The sequence below is a fragment of the Talpa occidentalis genome, unplaced genomic scaffold, assembly GCF_014898055.3.
Source record: "Talpa occidentalis isolate TD23 unplaced genomic scaffold, MPIMG_talOcc4v2.1 talOcc4.12, whole genome shotgun sequence".
Lineage (NCBI taxonomy): Eukaryota > Metazoa > Chordata > Mammalia > Eulipotyphla > Talpidae > Talpa > Talpa occidentalis.
The window spans coordinates 56095491-56112436 of record NW_023601212.1 but is presented as its reverse complement, the minus strand read 5'-3'; the positions used below and the strand labels follow the sequence as shown (position 1 = coordinate 56112436).

Below are 16946 nucleotides of genomic sequence, written 5' to 3'. Positions count from 1 at the left end.
AAGAGAATTGATGGGGATTAGCATGGAGAAAAGAACCACATAGAAACAAAAAGGCATAGGGTTTTGGGAGAACCAGGCACGTACTGAATAAAACCAATTAGCAGAAAAATGAGACGAAAAAGACAAGTCAACAACAAAAAAGATTAAGAAACACAATTAGAATCAATTTGAATGTCTAGCTAAGGAGTTTGGGTTTTACAATAATCATGGCAAGCCACTGAAAGTTTTGAGCAGGGCACTTTCAATAGTTTAACAGAATGAAAATTAAAATAAATTGGTAAAGAAAGCAACTTAAAGAGGAGAAACTGGTTAAAAAGCCATTGTAAGGCAAGAAATAATGAGATTCTGGGCCTCCCCAGTGGCACAGGGGTTAAAGACAGCACTACCAAGCTATTGCCAGCCACTGCAGCACAAGTTCTGTCCCTGGGCCTGCCAGGGAGCTAACCCACATGGCTCAGCAAACCTCTCCTGACTCCCCACTTTCTCTGGTGAATCCTCTAACCACCCCCCCCACACACACACACCTCTGGCTTATACCCTAGTTCTTGTATGCATAAATAAATAAATCTTTTTAAAAAATTATATAGATACTGGAAAATACTTAAAAAAAAAAAAAAAGAGAATGAGATTCTAAATGAGATCATCCACAAGAACAAGATCAGAGAAAAGGTAGATGGGAGAAATATTAAAGAAGTTTAACTGATAGGACTTGGCAGCTTTTCAGTTTGTGAGGACTCATGGGAGGCGATCAGATACTATAGTGAATTTTGGACCTTTGTGAGTGGCTAGAAGATGAGATTACTAACAGAAATAGAGAACATAAAAGTAGTAGACTTGTAAGATGGAAAATGACATTTTTATTTTTACATGTATTCAATTTGAACTTCTAGTAAGAAATTCTAGGTTCGATATAAAATCCTAAGATATCTGGCTGGCTCTTGGAAATTTAGGACCCATGTGAAAGGGGTAAATGAAGCCTTGAGATTGCCAGAGCAGAAAGAGGATAGGAGCAAAGACAGATCTTAAAACATACCTGAGTTTATGGTGTAGAAAGGAGAATCAGAGAAATGTACATGCACACATGGTGCGGACAGGGGCAGGGCAGAAAACCAGGAAAACACTGAGTCTAAGACACCAGGAGAAAAGGAAATATCAGTGGAGTCAGAGATTGAGGGAAGTAAAGATTAAAAAGAAAAAAATGACTGTTGCATTTGGCAACTTAATGATCACTAGTGATGGCTGGGACTGATATTAGGAGGACAGAGACCAGGTTGTATGGGGTAAAAAGTGAATGACTTTAAGAAATAAGACACTATGTTTACATGGAATTGGTAATTGCTACTCATATAGTAGTGATTAGTTCCTACCCTGGAAAACTAAATTCTTTCTTTCTGTTTCCTATCTTCATTTTTTATTTTGGTTTCTTTCTCTAAGTCGTGTGTACATCTTTAGTTTAAAATCTAATGGGAATTTATGAGAAGAATAGTGAAAATGAATTTTCACTAACATTAGAAAAGGTACAGAAAAATTTATAGATTCACTTACATAAAATTATTACAGCCTCAATAAAAATTTATTTTAAAAAGGATCTTATTACAAATCTTATGGTTTGCTGTAATGATTTGTATTATCTTTGAGAAGCCATGATAAAGTATCTTAAACAGATAAAGTGTCCCTCCATTCTGTAGACATAGAAGTGAGTATTTGTTGGCCATGTACTTCTTAAAAATCAAATATTTTGCATTTTACCATTCAGTGTGCTTTTTTCTAAAAAAGGATTTCCAAGTGAAATAATTTCCGAAGTGAGAAGTAGATTCATGTCCGTCAAATAGGACAGTGAATAATTTAATAACAGATTGGCTCAATGAGACATGAAAATTAGTTCAGTGAATATGGAAGACATTCACATAACCTACAAATATCTCTGTTATATTCATTACACAAGAGCAAGGGCCACGATGGTGAAATGACTGCTATTTCCAAGAGTATAAACAACAACAAAAAAAAGCTTCTTTAGGACAGCCATTCTACTGCCTTTTTTTTAATTTATTTTATTATGTGTACAAGAACTGGGGTACAGGCCAGAGGTGTGGTGGCAGGGGAATGAGAGGATTCACCAGAGACAGAGTGGGGAACAGAACAGGCAGATTGACTGAAATACACTGCTGAGGGGAGCAGTGGGCGAGTCAGGAGAGGTCTGCTGTGCCATGTGGGCAGCTCCCTGTCCAGGGATGGAACTCATGCTGCGTGGCTGTGGATAGCTTCATAGGTTGTGTCTCATAGGTGGCCTCCCTCGAGCCACCAGGGAGGCCCCCTACTGGCTTCTTCCCACTTAATGCCATACATTTATTATTAGCCTTACTAATAAGACTAATGATTGGTTCTTCTCCTATATTTTACCTTTATGGCAGAAGTTCTATTTTGGAAACAATTTATAGAATATGCCTTGAAACCAACGTGAATGCAGACATGTTTTAAGAGAGTAATAAGTGATTTTTGAAATAGCAACCGTAACAAATTCCAATATTTCAGTACCTGAGAAAGATTCTATTATTTTTATCACATGATGCTGTCCTTGCTATGGCCAGAGCCTCTATTGACAAAATTGAGAAAGATTTCATGATATGTATTACAATAAAAAGTTTCACAGTGAAAGCTCAGTAAACCAAAAACTAAATTAGTAAGTACAACTGAGCACTTGTTATATTACATACACTTTTAGCAAAAAAAAAAAAAAAAGTTGCTATTCCCAGATAGCCTGAGGAATTCCAGGGAAAATTGAGTTAAAAGTTGCCATTCATATTGTGTAATATCTATCTGCTTTTTAGCCAATCTTCATTTATCGTAATTAGAGCACTAACGTTACTACACAGATTCTACCTCAGTTAGACTTAAATCGTCCCTCTGCTAGCCCCTTTTACCATTCTGATTGAAATCAGATGGCATGTTGTCCTGTGACACACAGAACACCATCTGTGAGATAAAGTAAAGGAGTTCCTGAGAAGATCTGATGTCCATCCCTGGTGGCGGAAGCAAATTCCTTTGAAGCAGTAATACACCCATAACCTACTGACTTATTTCTACATGCGAAATATGGCTGCTAGAAAATAATTAATTATTTATATAGAAATCAGAGTAGAACAAACTCACATGTAAACAACAAAGTAAGTACCTACTCCCCTTGACTTGGATTTTTCTTTCCCCCTTCAAGGGCAAGAGAGCAAATGTAGATGGACTCTTGAAGCTGTCTCAATAATTTTTTTAAATATTTATTTATTTATGCATACAAGCAACTGGGGTACATGCCAGAGGTGCAGGGGGAGGGGAGAGTGAGAGGATTCACCAGAGACAGAGTGGGGAACAGAACAAGCAGACTGACTGAAATACACTGCTGAGGGGAGCAGCGGGCCAGACAGGAGAGGTCTCCTGCACCATGTGGGTAGCTCCCTGGCCAGCGGGGAGAGGCTGTGGAGGCTGCAGATATCTTCACAGTGCTGTGCTTAACCCCTTGTGCTACCAGGGAGGCCCTGTCTCAATAATTTTTGGTCAAATAAGCAACATCTAGATACATACCAATAAAAGATTCAGCTTCAATATGGTACATTTCATTTCTGGACATAGGTTCTATTTAGAAAAATGAAAATCATTTTCATTATCTTGGCGGGCTTTAAATATGGCATAATCAAATTTTTTCAAATACTTTTTATGCTTCCACTACAGATAATTCATTTACTTCTGAACCCCTGGGTTATTTTACCCTTCTTCAAAAAAATAAAAGAAAAATATTCTTAAAATTCTGGATCTATTTATTAATATATTTCCCTATTTCCTATGTTCCCTAATATATTTCCCTATTAAAACACTTCCTTGAAATACATATAACCTTATAGAACTAACTAAACACCTTATTTATGATATAAATTTAGAGGTGGGCCAATTTTTGCATGGAGTATTTGACACGGTTTTAATTTTAGGTGGTCTTTATTATTTTTTTTTTATATTTATTTATTTATTTATACATACAAGCACTGGGTACAGTCAGAAGGGCGGGAGGGTGAGAGAATTCACCAGAGCCAGAGCAGGGAGCAGAGCAGGCAGAAGGACCGAAGTACACTGCTGAGGGGAGCAGTGGGCAGCAGGAGGGGTCTGCATGCCATGTGGGACCCTCCTCCGGTGGCCAGGGAGCAGCCGAGGATCGAACCGGTGCTGCAGAGGCTGCGGGCAGCTTCACAACCCAGTGCTCAATCGCTGCACCACCGGGGAGGCCGTTTGGTGCTCTTTAAGATGAGATAGATTGAATGGAAACACATAAGATTCTTTGAACAGGTCAGATTCAAACCTTGTGAGACTTGGTAAACATTTTTAAGTCTTTCACTAGCTTTTGGTCATTTCACCTTAGGAAAAGTTATTTTACAGTTGTATAGTTTTTTGTACATAACAATACATACTATATGGAGCTTCTGTCAGGCACTATCTGTTCATGCATTCATTATTTCTGATCCTCACCATAGCACCATTTGGAAGTAATTATAAGTAAGGCAGCAGAAGCTTAGACTTGTTCAGTACTTTCCAAGACCCCGCAATCAGCTAAGTGATGCTTCTAATGCTTAATCCTAGATCTGTTTCATCCCAAAGCCTCTACTTTTTCTATACACCACTTTCCTTTCCTGTTCTCCAAGCACTTTTCTTCCAAACAATTGCTTCTCCTCTGGCATAGCTGTTTTTAAAAGCTTTCATTTACCTCACTACTAGGGATATTTTGATAGAAAGTACTTTTCATATTTCTACTGCTACTTAATTTTGCAGAAAATATTGTTTATTTTCATGAAATGAATAATTAGCCTGAAACTTCAGTAATTTAAGCAGATTTGAAAGGATCATTCAGAGATCTACTCCTTTTTCAGAGACCTATAAAAACCAAGAACACACATTACCGTATTAAGCTCCTGCAATGCTTTGGGAGCTATTTGAGGGAATAGGGGTTTGTATAAAACCTGGTGTCTGATCTTTAAGAATAGTCATCCTATGGGCCTCCCCGGTGGCGCAGCCATTGAGCTCTGGGTTGCGAAGCTGCCCGCAGCCTCTGCAGCGCCGGTTCTATCCCCGGCTGCCGGGCGAGGGTCCCACATGGCGCACAGACCTCTCCTGATGCCCGCTGCTCCCCTCAGCAGTGTATTATTTCGTCTGTCTGCCTGTTCTGTTCCCCGCTCTGGCTCTGGTGAATTCTCTCACCCTCCCGCGCTTCTGACTGTACCCAGTGCTTGTATAAATAAACAAATAAATCTTTAAAAAAAAAGTCCTTCCTAGAAAGGAGGTAAAAATTGTGATCAAATAAGCACAAATCTGTGAAAGAGTAGACATCTGTAAGATATTATATCATGGAGGATAATAGGAAAGATTTGTTCTTTTATGGAATATTGAGCATATCTTTATAGAGGATAGTATATATGAACAGAGCTTCTAACCTAATTTTACCTGGGGAAAGTATATACAAATTATATAAAGAGATGTTCTGCTACAGCTTTGTGATGTGTTCAATAACTATGCCCATGTTTGGCACCAGCATTGGCATTTAAAACCTTCAGTAGACTATTCAATCATACTTGGGTTATTTATTCTAAAATTATATTATTCTTTAAGGTAGTATCATTTTTTAATATAAATACAAAGATGGTGATGATAATAATTACTGTTTTTCTACTTCTAGGATAAGGAAAATAAGCATTTGGGATGATGTAGCTCTTAAGTCCAGGGCAATAATCCATCATAGGCAAACTTTTATGCCTTCATTGTCAGGTCTCAGAAAATAATTCCCCATTATACATTTTTGGACAGAAATTCTAATCCTTTTATTCTATTCAGGAAGATACTATTTATAGTGATACTGTCTATCTTCTCTTTCAACTAGGGGAGTTCATCAAAGCTTTGTATGAGTCAGATGAGAATTGTGAAGTGGATCCCAGCAAATGTTCATCTAGTGAACTGATAGACCATCAGAGCAACCTGAAAATGTGCTGTGAGCTGGCTTTCTGCAAGATCATCAACTCTTACTGGTGAGCTGATATCAGTGCCTCATCCCCTGCTTATGGAATTTAATCTTCCCATATGAAAGTCATCACAATGTTAACAGTTATTTCCTAACCAAAGGAAGAGCTTAGGGGGAAAAGTGAGAATTTCCTACCTCAGTGTTGTCTCAAATCTAAATCTCCAGTGTAAGCAGAAGTTCCCCTGTGCTGACTATCTACATAAATTGTAATGTTTCCCAAAATATTAGCACCATATTCTCTATCACAAAAAGTATTTTAATGGCTCTCTACAGTGCTTACTAGTGTTAAAAAGATACATTAGTGATTTTTGATCATTGTTCCTACCATAGCTATTGGTGAGATTTGGAAGATTTTTGGCAAACGGTCTTTAGTGAGATTATGTTAAACCAGATGGTTTAGTCAGAAGCTAAACCATTTTCCCACTTTGCAAAGCTAAATTTAGGTAATCCCTGTATTTTGTGACTTTGGGTTTCCAGGCTCCTTCTGGGCTTCTGTGAATTTTCCACCACCTCTCAGAAGTGAAATTAGGTAGAGAACTCTCAACTCTGCCCATAGCCTGGCTCTAGAGCAGAGGTGTGTCAACCAGGGTGGGGAAATCCCTTGTGCTTTCTTGGGTTATGGTCGAGGTTTTGATCTTTTCTCCCTCCCTAGTGTTTTCCCTCGTGAGTTGAAAGAAGTATTCGCATCATGGAAGCAGCAGTGCCTGAACCGTGGCAAACAAGACATCAGTGAGCGGCTCATCAGCGCCTCATTGTTTTTGCGTTTCCTGTGCCCAGCCATTATGTCTCCTAGTCTCTTCAACCTCATGCAGGAATATCCTGATGACCGCACCTCCAGGACCCTAACTCTTATTGCCAAGGTCATTCAGAACTTGGCTAACTTTGCCAAGTAGGTGTTGCTACCATAAGGACTTTTTAAAAGCATTGTTTAAAAATTATAGAAGAACTAAAATTTGAATGGGGATGGGGAGCCTCATCGTGCATGTTATAAGATTGTCATTGTGGTGTTATTTAAAAAAAATAGAAACTTTTTTAAAGATGTTAGGAGAAAACAGTTGGAGGTGAAATGCACTCGAATGAGAACAGCAGGTAGGTTTGGGTGGCAGAGTAGGCACATCCAGCCTTTTTTCTTCCCATTTTTCATGGTTTTCTATTTTTGAAGTTCATGTAATTTTTACAATTTAAGGAAAATAATTTATGCACTCAGTGAGAAGGAATTCACACTGTCAGACCTGATCACAGATGAACACAGTATTAAAGCCTAAAGATAAGTTTCTTTTTTTTTTTAAAGATTTATTTATTTATACAAGCACTGGGTACAGTCAGAAGTGCGGAAGGGTGAGCGAATTCACCAGAGCTAGAGCAGGGAACAGAACAAGCAGACTGACGAAATACACTGCTGAGGGGAGCAGTGGGCGCAGCAGGAGAGGTCTGTGCGCCATGTGGGACCCTCGCCGGTGGCCGGGGATCAAACCAGCGCTGCAGAGGCTGCAGGCAGCTTTACAGCCCAGCGCTCAACCGCTGTGCCACCAGGGGAGGCCCATGGATAAGTTTCTATTAACATTGTATTGACAGAAAAAAATAGGACTTCAATGAAACAAATTTATTTCTAGCATAGTAACTTTTTACATGTGCACTATTTTAACTTTGCTTACCTTTATAAGCTAATGCAAATATGTACCCACATTTGAACTAATTATGATTAAAATTATTTTTAGCTTATTTTAGAACAAGTTAATAGACTTAAACTAAGTCCTGAAGATAGGTAGAGTCTAGATAGCCAAAGAAAAGGGAAATTCTCTAAAAGAAATAGCCCAAGCAATCCTTGGAGAAGAAGAGTATAATATATTTGAAAGACTTCAAAGGAGTTAGCAATATTGAAGGTTTATAATAATGAGCATTTGGTAAGTAAAGGAAGGCTATATTACAGAGATCTTTAAATATCAGAAAAAGTATTTTGACTTTATCTGAGAGAAATAGAAAATTTTTCAAAGTTTTTGAGTATTAAAAAAAAAGTGTGTGCTAACATTTATCACTTTCAGATAATAAACAAATTGATTACTTACCCCTCCAACTAAGAAAATTTTATATCTCTGCGTAAAATCAATTCAAAATGATTGCCTCCCTTTTCCTGAATATATTCTTTCTCATTTTTTCTCTCCCTTACTTCAGATTTGGTAACAAAGAAGAATACATGGCATTCATGAATGATTTTTTAGAACATGAATGGGGTGGAATGAAGCGCTTTCTTTTGGAGATCTCTAATCCAGACACCATCTCAAACACCCCAGGCTTTGATGGTTACATTGATCTGGGCCGAGAGCTTTCAGTTTTGCATTCCTTACTGTGGGAAGTAGTTTCCCAACTCGATAAGGTAAAGTAGGCTGGAAGGGTAATAGGAGATGGGAGATAGTGAACCTAATTTACCTGAATTTTGGAGAGTATCGCAGCCACATTTTCTGCTAGTTAAAAGCAACCTTTTGACCTAGAAGTCTGGGAATAAATGGTAAATTTCTGAGTAAAATATGTGGCTTACAAGCCATGAAATTCTAGAAAGCATGAAATTATTAACACATTTTTAAGTAATTACCTGAATAATGGAGTTTATATTTCTACAAATCAATCATTATATATAACATATCTAAAAATTTGCTCAGAAACTGGTACCAAATATTGATATATGTAGTCTTATTCATGTTTTATAAAATCAGATAAAAACTCATGGTAATTTCTAACAATAGTGTAGAATTAGACAAATAGTGAAACTATCATGTTTAATTAGCTTTACCCATGAGATTATGTCTTTTATTATGCAAATCACAAGCTTAATATAACTGAGATCTGAAAATCCTAATGTTTTCTTTCTCTACAGATATGAATTAAAGAATACTGAAAACAATTATCATTATTAATAAATTTTTCTGACTATAAGTTAAGAATTTATTATAAGTCATATTAATAACTAAATGTGTACGATGGCAATTATTTTCTTCCTTCTATAATTTTGCAAAGAGGAATAGATTTTATAATGGAAATAGCCTAACAGATTTTGGCTAGTTTTATCACAATGATTATTATTAATGTTTTTGTTTGCTACAGGTACTTTGTAAATGTGTGGTGGTGTGTTAGAATTACTTCAAAAAACAAAAGTTATTTTTCTGTAATAAGAATTTATTGATTTGTTTTCCTCCATTTTCCTGTTATCCTTCAAAAGTACTGATAAAATCGGGGGTAGGGAGTAAAATCTCTTTACAAAGACCATTTTTCTGAGGAAATGTAAATGGTAGGGGGTCCACTTGTACTTAAAAATCTTTAAAATAATAAATCATTCCTTATTTCCAAGGACCCTTCTTGGCAGTAAGGGTCCTCGAAGTGACAGCTATGCTGGGGGTAAATTCCCTCAATATGAAGCATGGCTCAAGAGAGTTGAATAGTAAAGGCATTCTTCAGATGGCATTGTGCACATACAAGCAGGGTTGAGGAGTCTGTTGGTTGAAAAGACAAAGACAACCCAGAGGCAGCCATTTAAAACTGTCTAACTATTGAAGGGTCCCATAAGACCCCATGAGAATAAGAATTTATGAAAGAAAAAATGATGTGGTAGATAAAATAAGTACTAAAAAGTTATTCTCTGTTGAATAACTGCATCAGTGGGACGCAGAAACCCATAGCTTGTGAAATAGGCATTGTTTTTCTAGGTTCAAGGTCTTTTTTAATAGGCTTTGCTATATAAACACACTTTTTCCTTTTTAATCTATTTGGTTCTGGGAACCAAGACTACATCTGGACATGTCACATAGAGAGTTTACCTGATTTTGTTGTTTAAAAAAAAAATCATTTTCCTGATGCAAACTCAGTTGGTAGAAGGTTAGGGTTCCCAAGATTAAATGGGGTAATGGGTGACAATATCAACTGTGTGCCCTGCAGTGCTCTGGTCTCCTGAATGCAGCACCTTCTTTTATGTTGGCATGCATTTCTTTCCTCACATGATCCATTTTCTTTGGAAGTTCATCACACTAGCCCTCCTCTGGTCTTGAAACCCCTTTTGGTTAGAAGGTGTATGGTTCTTCCCCTTCCCTCCCCCATCTCAATCTACTAGCATCCCAAAAATTTAGTTTGCTTTGCATGTCTATTTTAGTTGGAATGGCAATTGTTTGGTTGTTTTGAGCATGACTTTTAATTTTTATTTGCATAATCCTAATTTCTATTTCCTTTCTTTCCTCAATGTCTGCTGCACCTTGTTTCGCCTCCTCCATTCATCTCGACGCCATGGTTCCGCTGCTCCATAACAATGCATTATGAACCTGCCACTCCCACATGCAAACACCTACCCTTCCCTCCAACCTACACCCCTCCATCAATGGGCATCATGTCCCAAAAACAATCTGTGGTGGATATCGAAATGCTTATTATCCAATTAGGGTGAAAATTCCTTCCTACAGGCGACCGTGGCAAAATTGGGACCTCTCCCTCGTGTTCTTGCTGATATCACTAAGTCTCTGACTAACCCTACACCAATACAGCAACAACTCAGACGCTTCACTGAGCATAACTCCAGTCCAAATGTCAGTGGAAGCCTCTCCTCTGGACTGCAGAAAATATTTGAAGACCCCACTGACAGGTATGAAAGAGAGATTTTGAGCTACTGTCTCAGAGAGATAATGTTTAAAGATTTGGCAGAAATCTATTTAACCTTTTTTTTTTTAATTTATAACTTTAAAGTCATAATCACCTGACCTGAGATAAATCCAATTGTTTGTCATAATACATGAGATCTGGTATAATTCCAGAATGATAGTATAGAGATAATATATTCAATAAGTGTGTTAAAATAAAACTACGTCCTGCTTCATGGAAGATTAAGGTCTTTATGAAATTGGTATTTTCCTATATTGTAGCACTCAAAGATCTGGAGCTCTTCATTTAAAACTATTTTAGAGCTGGCTCTGTGCACTGAACAAGTCCATTCAATGTAGATGCTTAGACATTGTTTTCTGTGTTGACATTGTTTTTTGAAGTGTGCCTAAGCAGGGATTCTTTGTCCCCTTAGAGCTCCTGCTCTTAAAGTTTTAGACAGAATTGATTAAGAATGAATTAGATTGTCTTGGGAGGGTTTAAAACCTAATTTGACTGGAATTCTAGAAAAAACCATAGACAATGATGGGGTAGGATACACCATTCAGGGATAAACTAAAAAATATTGGATCCTAAGAATTGTAGTGATGAAATCTGAGTTTAGAAAAAGATGTAACTATCCACATTGAGCCTGTGAGCCCTCAGAAGAGTTCATAAGCCTAAGGAATCTTAACTGCTGAATTTGCCTCAAGAGTAATTAAGGGTCATTCCTTTTCCACAGTGATTTGCATAAACTGAAATCTCCAAGCCAAGACAACACAGATAGCTATTTCAGAGGAAAAACATTATTGCTGGTTCAGCAAGCCTCCTCCCAAAGTATGACTTACTCTGAAAAGGATGAAAAGGAAAGTAGCCTTCCGAATGGTCGGAGCATCTCCCTCATGGACCTTCAGGACACTCATGCTGCTCAAGTGGAGCATGCATCTGTCATGCTCGATGTGCCTATGCGCTTGACTGGAAGCCAGCTTTCCATAACCCAGGTGGCGAGCATCAAACAACTGCGGGAAACCCAGAGCACTCCCCAGAGTGCACCCCAAGTGAGAAGGCCCTTGCATCCAGCCTTGAGCCAGCCAGGAACTCTCCAGCCCTTGTCATTCCAGAACCCGGTCTATCACCTCAATAACCCAATTCCAACAATGCCAAAGGCCTCTGTGGATTCGAGTTTGGAGAACTTAAGCACTGCCAGTTCCCGAAGCCAAAGTAATAGTGAAGACTTCAAGCTCAGTGGACCCAGCAATAGCAGCATGGAAGATTTTACCAAACGTAGCACTCAGAGTGAGGACTTCTCCAGACGGCACACTGTGCCAGACAGACACATACCTCTTGCCCTGCCACGGCAAAATAGTACTGGACAGGCTCAAATCCGAAAAGTGGACCAGGCTGGGTTAGGTGCCCGAGCCAAAGCCCCGCCATCCTTGCCACACAGTGCTTCCTTACGTAGCACCGGGAGCATGTCCGTGGCATCTGCAGCCCTGGTGGCTGAACCTGTGCAGAATGGGAGTCGGTCCCGGCAGCAGTCTTCATCCTCCAGAGAGAGCCCTGTTCCCAAAGTGAGAGCCATCCAGAGACAGCAGACACAGCAGGTAAGGGTGAGTGCCAGAGGCTTCTACTTGGTCCAACAAAGTACTTGTTCTTTATATATAAATCATTAAGAAATCCAGTTGCTACCAAGGATTCTACTTAAAAATATATTCTGCAGCCTTGAAAAGGGAAGAGCTAATGAAATGTGTGGGAGGCTTCTGGTTAGGTAAGGCTGCAAAGCAAGCATAGCCTGATTCATTTCCCTTAGGACACTCTCTAACAACCAGGTAGGGCCTTTCCTGCTCTGCCAGCAGCAGCTACAGCCTCAGTTTCCACTAAGAGCAGATGCATAGTCTTGAATGATTAATTAGAAACAAACCTTGAATTCTAGAGGCCAGATCAGCTAGAATATACTTTGGAAATACTAATCATTAATCATCAATTTATTTTTTCTTGCACTTCTGGAATAAACTTTTGCATTCTAAGCCAAGAGCTTAACAAAACTGCTCTTTACTCCATCCCCCAGCTCCCTCTGGAAATACCAACTCCCATGGGTCTTTTCCTGGAAATGGTTAGAAAAATAAACAACTGAACATCTGTAGAGGCAAGATAAAGGCAAATGGTAAAAAGACAGAAACACAGGTGGTTGACAAACATTCTAAACATTTAAAAAATCTCTTGTAGTACTATTTATGTTATAGGACAGGGAGAGGGGCACCCCAGACCCCCACAAACCTGCCTATTCTAAATGGGTTCTGCCATCCGCCGCATCAACACAAAACATAGGAGACTTTAATGGGAAGGAACTTTAATTAAACTAGGAAACAATACAGGTAAGGCAAAGAGTCTAGTTTCTAAATGAAGCACCCAAAGTTACCCGTCCCCTCGTGGGTAAAAGTCCATCCATATGGGATCGGCCCAGAACAAGGCCCCAAAGTCTACCACAAGTCTAAAACATCTTCCAGTGGGGACCCACAGAAAAGGGTCACAAACAACTGGACAAGCCCGGAAGGAAAAGAGCAAAATCAACATCAAGATAAAAGCTGCCATTGTCACCTCCACACAGGTCTCACCCACATCTGTGTCACCCAGTCCACGACCAAAAGACAAGCGCAGTTTCTTTACGTGTTTCTAGGCTCCATGCGTCTCCTCCAGGTCTCCTGGCTCCATCCTGCTTCCTTCCTCAGTCTCTTCTTCTGCTTCTCCTCTTCCTGCTCAGCTCCACCCTCCCTTGGGTGGGGCAGGGAACCTCCCCCTTTCCTGGGGACCACCCTGTTACAATCCCCCTTTTAATTTTTATTCCACCATATCTATGGTGGCACAATCTCAGGGTGTAGTCTTAGGAGACAGTCTTTTTTAGGGTTACAATGTGTGTAAGAGAAGCAACAATTAGTCAGCAGCATTGTCTATGAATGTCCAGTATGACAGTTTCATTACTTAAAAATAGTCCATTATCCAAGCCAAAAGAAAAAAATTTGGAGCATTGGCTAAAACAAGACAGCAAATATATCAAAATCACAGTTAAAAAATGTTAAAATGGTTCAACTGATGTAAAACACAAATTTTCTCAACCTTGATCCCAAACTTTTAACAGCATAGCAAAAGTTTGCAAACTAAATTTACTTTTAAACCATTTTTTCTATTTTTGCATAAAATCACAGAGTAGAAATAACTAACAGCAATTTTAGCTGGCTTTGTTGAAATATTCCATACAGGATCAGAGCGAACCGGCGGCATCCAGTCAATGTAGGCTTCAGGTATAAAGTTGGTCTCATCAGACTCCACCTGGGCTTTCCTCTTCTCGAGGGTACCAGGGCATTTTCGTTGGCCGGGTTGTCCAGTCCTGCCAATGGAGGCAAGCTTCCTCACCTTCTTTGGAGGTCTCTGGAACCCTACAAACAAGGCAAACAGGTTCTCCTCTTCTTGGTTCAGCTCTTTTTCAACTTTTTGGAAGAACTCCACACAAAGCCACACAATCAAACTTGCGTCCAATTTTCGTTAAAACAGACAAAATCCCTATGGAAGTTATGCAAAAACAGACTCTGAAATAAGTAGCAAAAATTACTACCACTATTTGTATGCTGTGTTGGTATCAAGGGGAGAGAAAATGTGACAAGTTAGCTTTGCTGGAAAAAAATTACAACCTTTCTGCAGATCCTGGTTAGTCAAAACAAAACAAAACAAAACAAAAATTTCGTGGATTCAGGACAGAATGCATAAAAAAAAAAGTTCCAGTATTATGTCAAAGAAACCTTATTAAATGTCAGGTGTATTTCCAGGTCTATTGAGTCCTTTGTAAGAAAGTTTTACTCTCAACAGTTCCATCAATAGGAATCTGTTGAGACCTTTTTTCCCTATATTTCCAGAAACAATTTCTGTAGATGTGAAACAATTGAATTATACAATATTACAAGGTGACAATCACCATTGACAATTTACATACATACCAGATACTGAGAGGTTAAAATTTGTGTTTTTACATCAGTTGAACCATTTTAAGATTTTTTTTTCCTGAAATTTTTACATATCTGCTGACTTGTTTTGGCTAACGCCTCCAGATTTTTTTTTGGCTTAAACTGATGAACTATTTTTTCCTGGAGTGGAGGACTTTTGCTTTCCACAATGGACAAATACCTGGAGAGACTGGTTTTCTTTCACACTGGAACCTGACAAAACGTTCATCTGAGACTGCATCCCAACCTCCATATATTTGATCTTCATCACCATGGAAATGGTGGCAAAAAGTGAAAGGGGGGAATTGTTAGGGGGAAAAGGCAGTCCCAAAGCAAATTCCATACAGGCTTTGTGGACTCCACCCCCACCCCAGGTCAAAGCCAAAGACACTGGGAACTCCAAATCCCATCACCACCAAAGGGAAGGTGGCTGGGACCTGAGGGTGGGGTTAAGCAGCCAGGTGGATACAAAAGGCAGACACGTGGGCTTTGGGGGCTCTCTCTCCATTTTGGGGCCCTCGGCCAGCTTGCGGCGTCTGTCTAGCTCTGAGAGTGACTTTGGGGTTTCCAGGTCGTCGGATCGGGTAGGACGCATTAAAGACTTTATTTCCCTATTTTCTCCCTGAGTTGTACATTTTCCTTATTTCTTTTTCTCTTGTAAATAAACCTTTTATTAACCCTTTTGCGTGTGTCTGTAGTAGAGTATTCATAAGTCCCTTTAAAGCGCGCGGGTGAGGACCCACAGCCAGGAACCCGTTTAATATCGGGGTTGCTCTATAACATTTACATGGGCAAACCCAGTTTGTCTCACAAGTAATCTTAACAGAAGATTTCCAAAACTTTTTTTTTTGGCTAAGGTTTCCCAATAATTTAATCATTTCTTTTTTACAGATTAAATTTTGAGACACCAATGCATACTTTGTGATTGAAACAAACATATAACTTTATGAATGTGTGTGTGTGTTTTATATATATATGTATAGATACATCTTACTTTCATCTAAAAAAAAGACTTTTTTCCTAGGAAACGTTTGAAACCTAATCTACTTATAAGCACTACAGAACTTTGTGATTAGAAGGGTTCAGTGACAATTCCTTTTGAAAAAACTGCAGTAAAACCCCAATCTAGCTTTTTAATATATTTGCATTTTTAAGGTGGGTATTTAATGATTTGTTTGCTTCTGCCTCCACTTTGTTATAATCAGAGACCCTTACCCCTACACTGATAGTTTTAACAAAAATTAGAACATTTACATAATCCTATATACAGAAGTAGTGGAAGGAATGAAAAGTGTGCATAACCTAGCTTTTATTGTTATAGAGCAACCCCGATATTAAACGGGTTCCTGGCTGTGGGTCCTCACCCGCACGCTTTAAAAGGACTTATGAATACTCTACTACAGACACACACAAAAGGGTTAATAAAAGGTTTATTTACAAGAGAAAAAGAAATAAGGAAAATGTACAACTCAGGGAGAAAATAGGGAAATAAAGTCTTTAATGCGTCCTACCCGATCCGACGACCTGGAAACCCAAAGTCACTCTCAGAGCTGGCCGGACGCTGCGAGCTGGTGGAGAGCCAAAATGGGGGATCCCCAAAGCCCACGTGTCTGCCTTTTGTATCAGGTGCCAGCCACCTTCCCTTTGGTGGTGATGGGATTTGGAGTTCCCAGTGTCTTTGGCTTTGACCTGGTGTGGGGGTGGAGTCCACAAAGCCTATATGGAATTTGCTTTGGGACATCCTTTTCCCCCTAACATTATCACTAACAGGTTTCTGGGGCACAACTCCTAGCTAGTCATTCTTTTTTAAGAAATAAACCTTTTTTCAGCCTTAAATTTTTCATTTTTATTTTGTTAATAGTCTCCGAGTTTTCACCAATTCATTTGACTTAATAAGCATTTTTATTTAAAGAAAAGTGAAAAGAAGATACATATTGAGATACTTTTCTTTTTATCTCATCTATATCCATTTAACTGGTATGTTAGGATGCTTATCAGTCATACCTTAGTTTGAATTAGTTTCCATATATTGCTTTTATGTTAACATCTAGTTGAGATCAACTGCTTTCAGAATATTAATGCACTTACAGGGAAGAGATGAAAAAATAAGCAATTTTAAGATGGAATATTTGGTGGATGCAAACCTGAAGGCCCTGAGGTTGAGGTAGCAAGTTAGAGACGTTTGCCAGATTGGCAGAGAGGGACAGGAAAGCACCCTTCACCTACTTTTCAGAAATTGACTTAGGTCCAGCTCTAGACAGAAAAGAGGAATTAAATTTTTTTCTTCTACT

At 38.9% G+C, this 16946-nt stretch overlaps 1 protein-coding gene and 1 long non-coding RNA gene across 10 annotated transcripts in view; one reads left to right on the top strand and one right to left on the bottom strand.

The window, feature by feature from the left end:
* Positions 1-16946, top strand: part of RASAL2 (RAS protein activator like 2) — a 321407-nt gene that overhangs the window by 287120 nt on the left and 17341 nt on the right. For 7 of the 8 annotated variants that reach the window (XM_054693446.1, XM_054693447.1, XM_037506406.2 and 4 more), the window contains 5 exons: positions 5909-6053; positions 6699-6935; positions 8219-8420; positions 10468-10667; positions 11403-12264. In XM_054693446.1, the coding sequence (XP_054549421.1) occupies positions 5909-6053; positions 6699-6935; positions 8219-8420; positions 10468-10667; positions 11403-12264 (1646 nt within the window). The remainder of the gene's footprint in view (positions 1-5908; positions 6054-6698; positions 6936-8218; positions 8421-10467; positions 10668-11402; positions 12265-16946) is intronic. The other variant, XM_054693448.1, reaches the window with a different exon arrangement.
* Positions 1-16946, bottom strand: part of LOC119241247 (uncharacterized) — a 42762-nt gene that overhangs the window by 25577 nt on the left and 239 nt on the right. For both annotated transcript variants that reach the window (XR_008551145.1, XR_005124282.2), the window contains exons 2-3: positions 8474-8539; positions 3574-3624 (exon numbers count right to left, since the gene is read on the bottom strand). This is a non-coding gene — a long non-coding RNA (uncharacterized LOC119241247). The remainder of the gene's footprint in view (positions 1-3573; positions 3625-8473; positions 8540-16946) is intronic.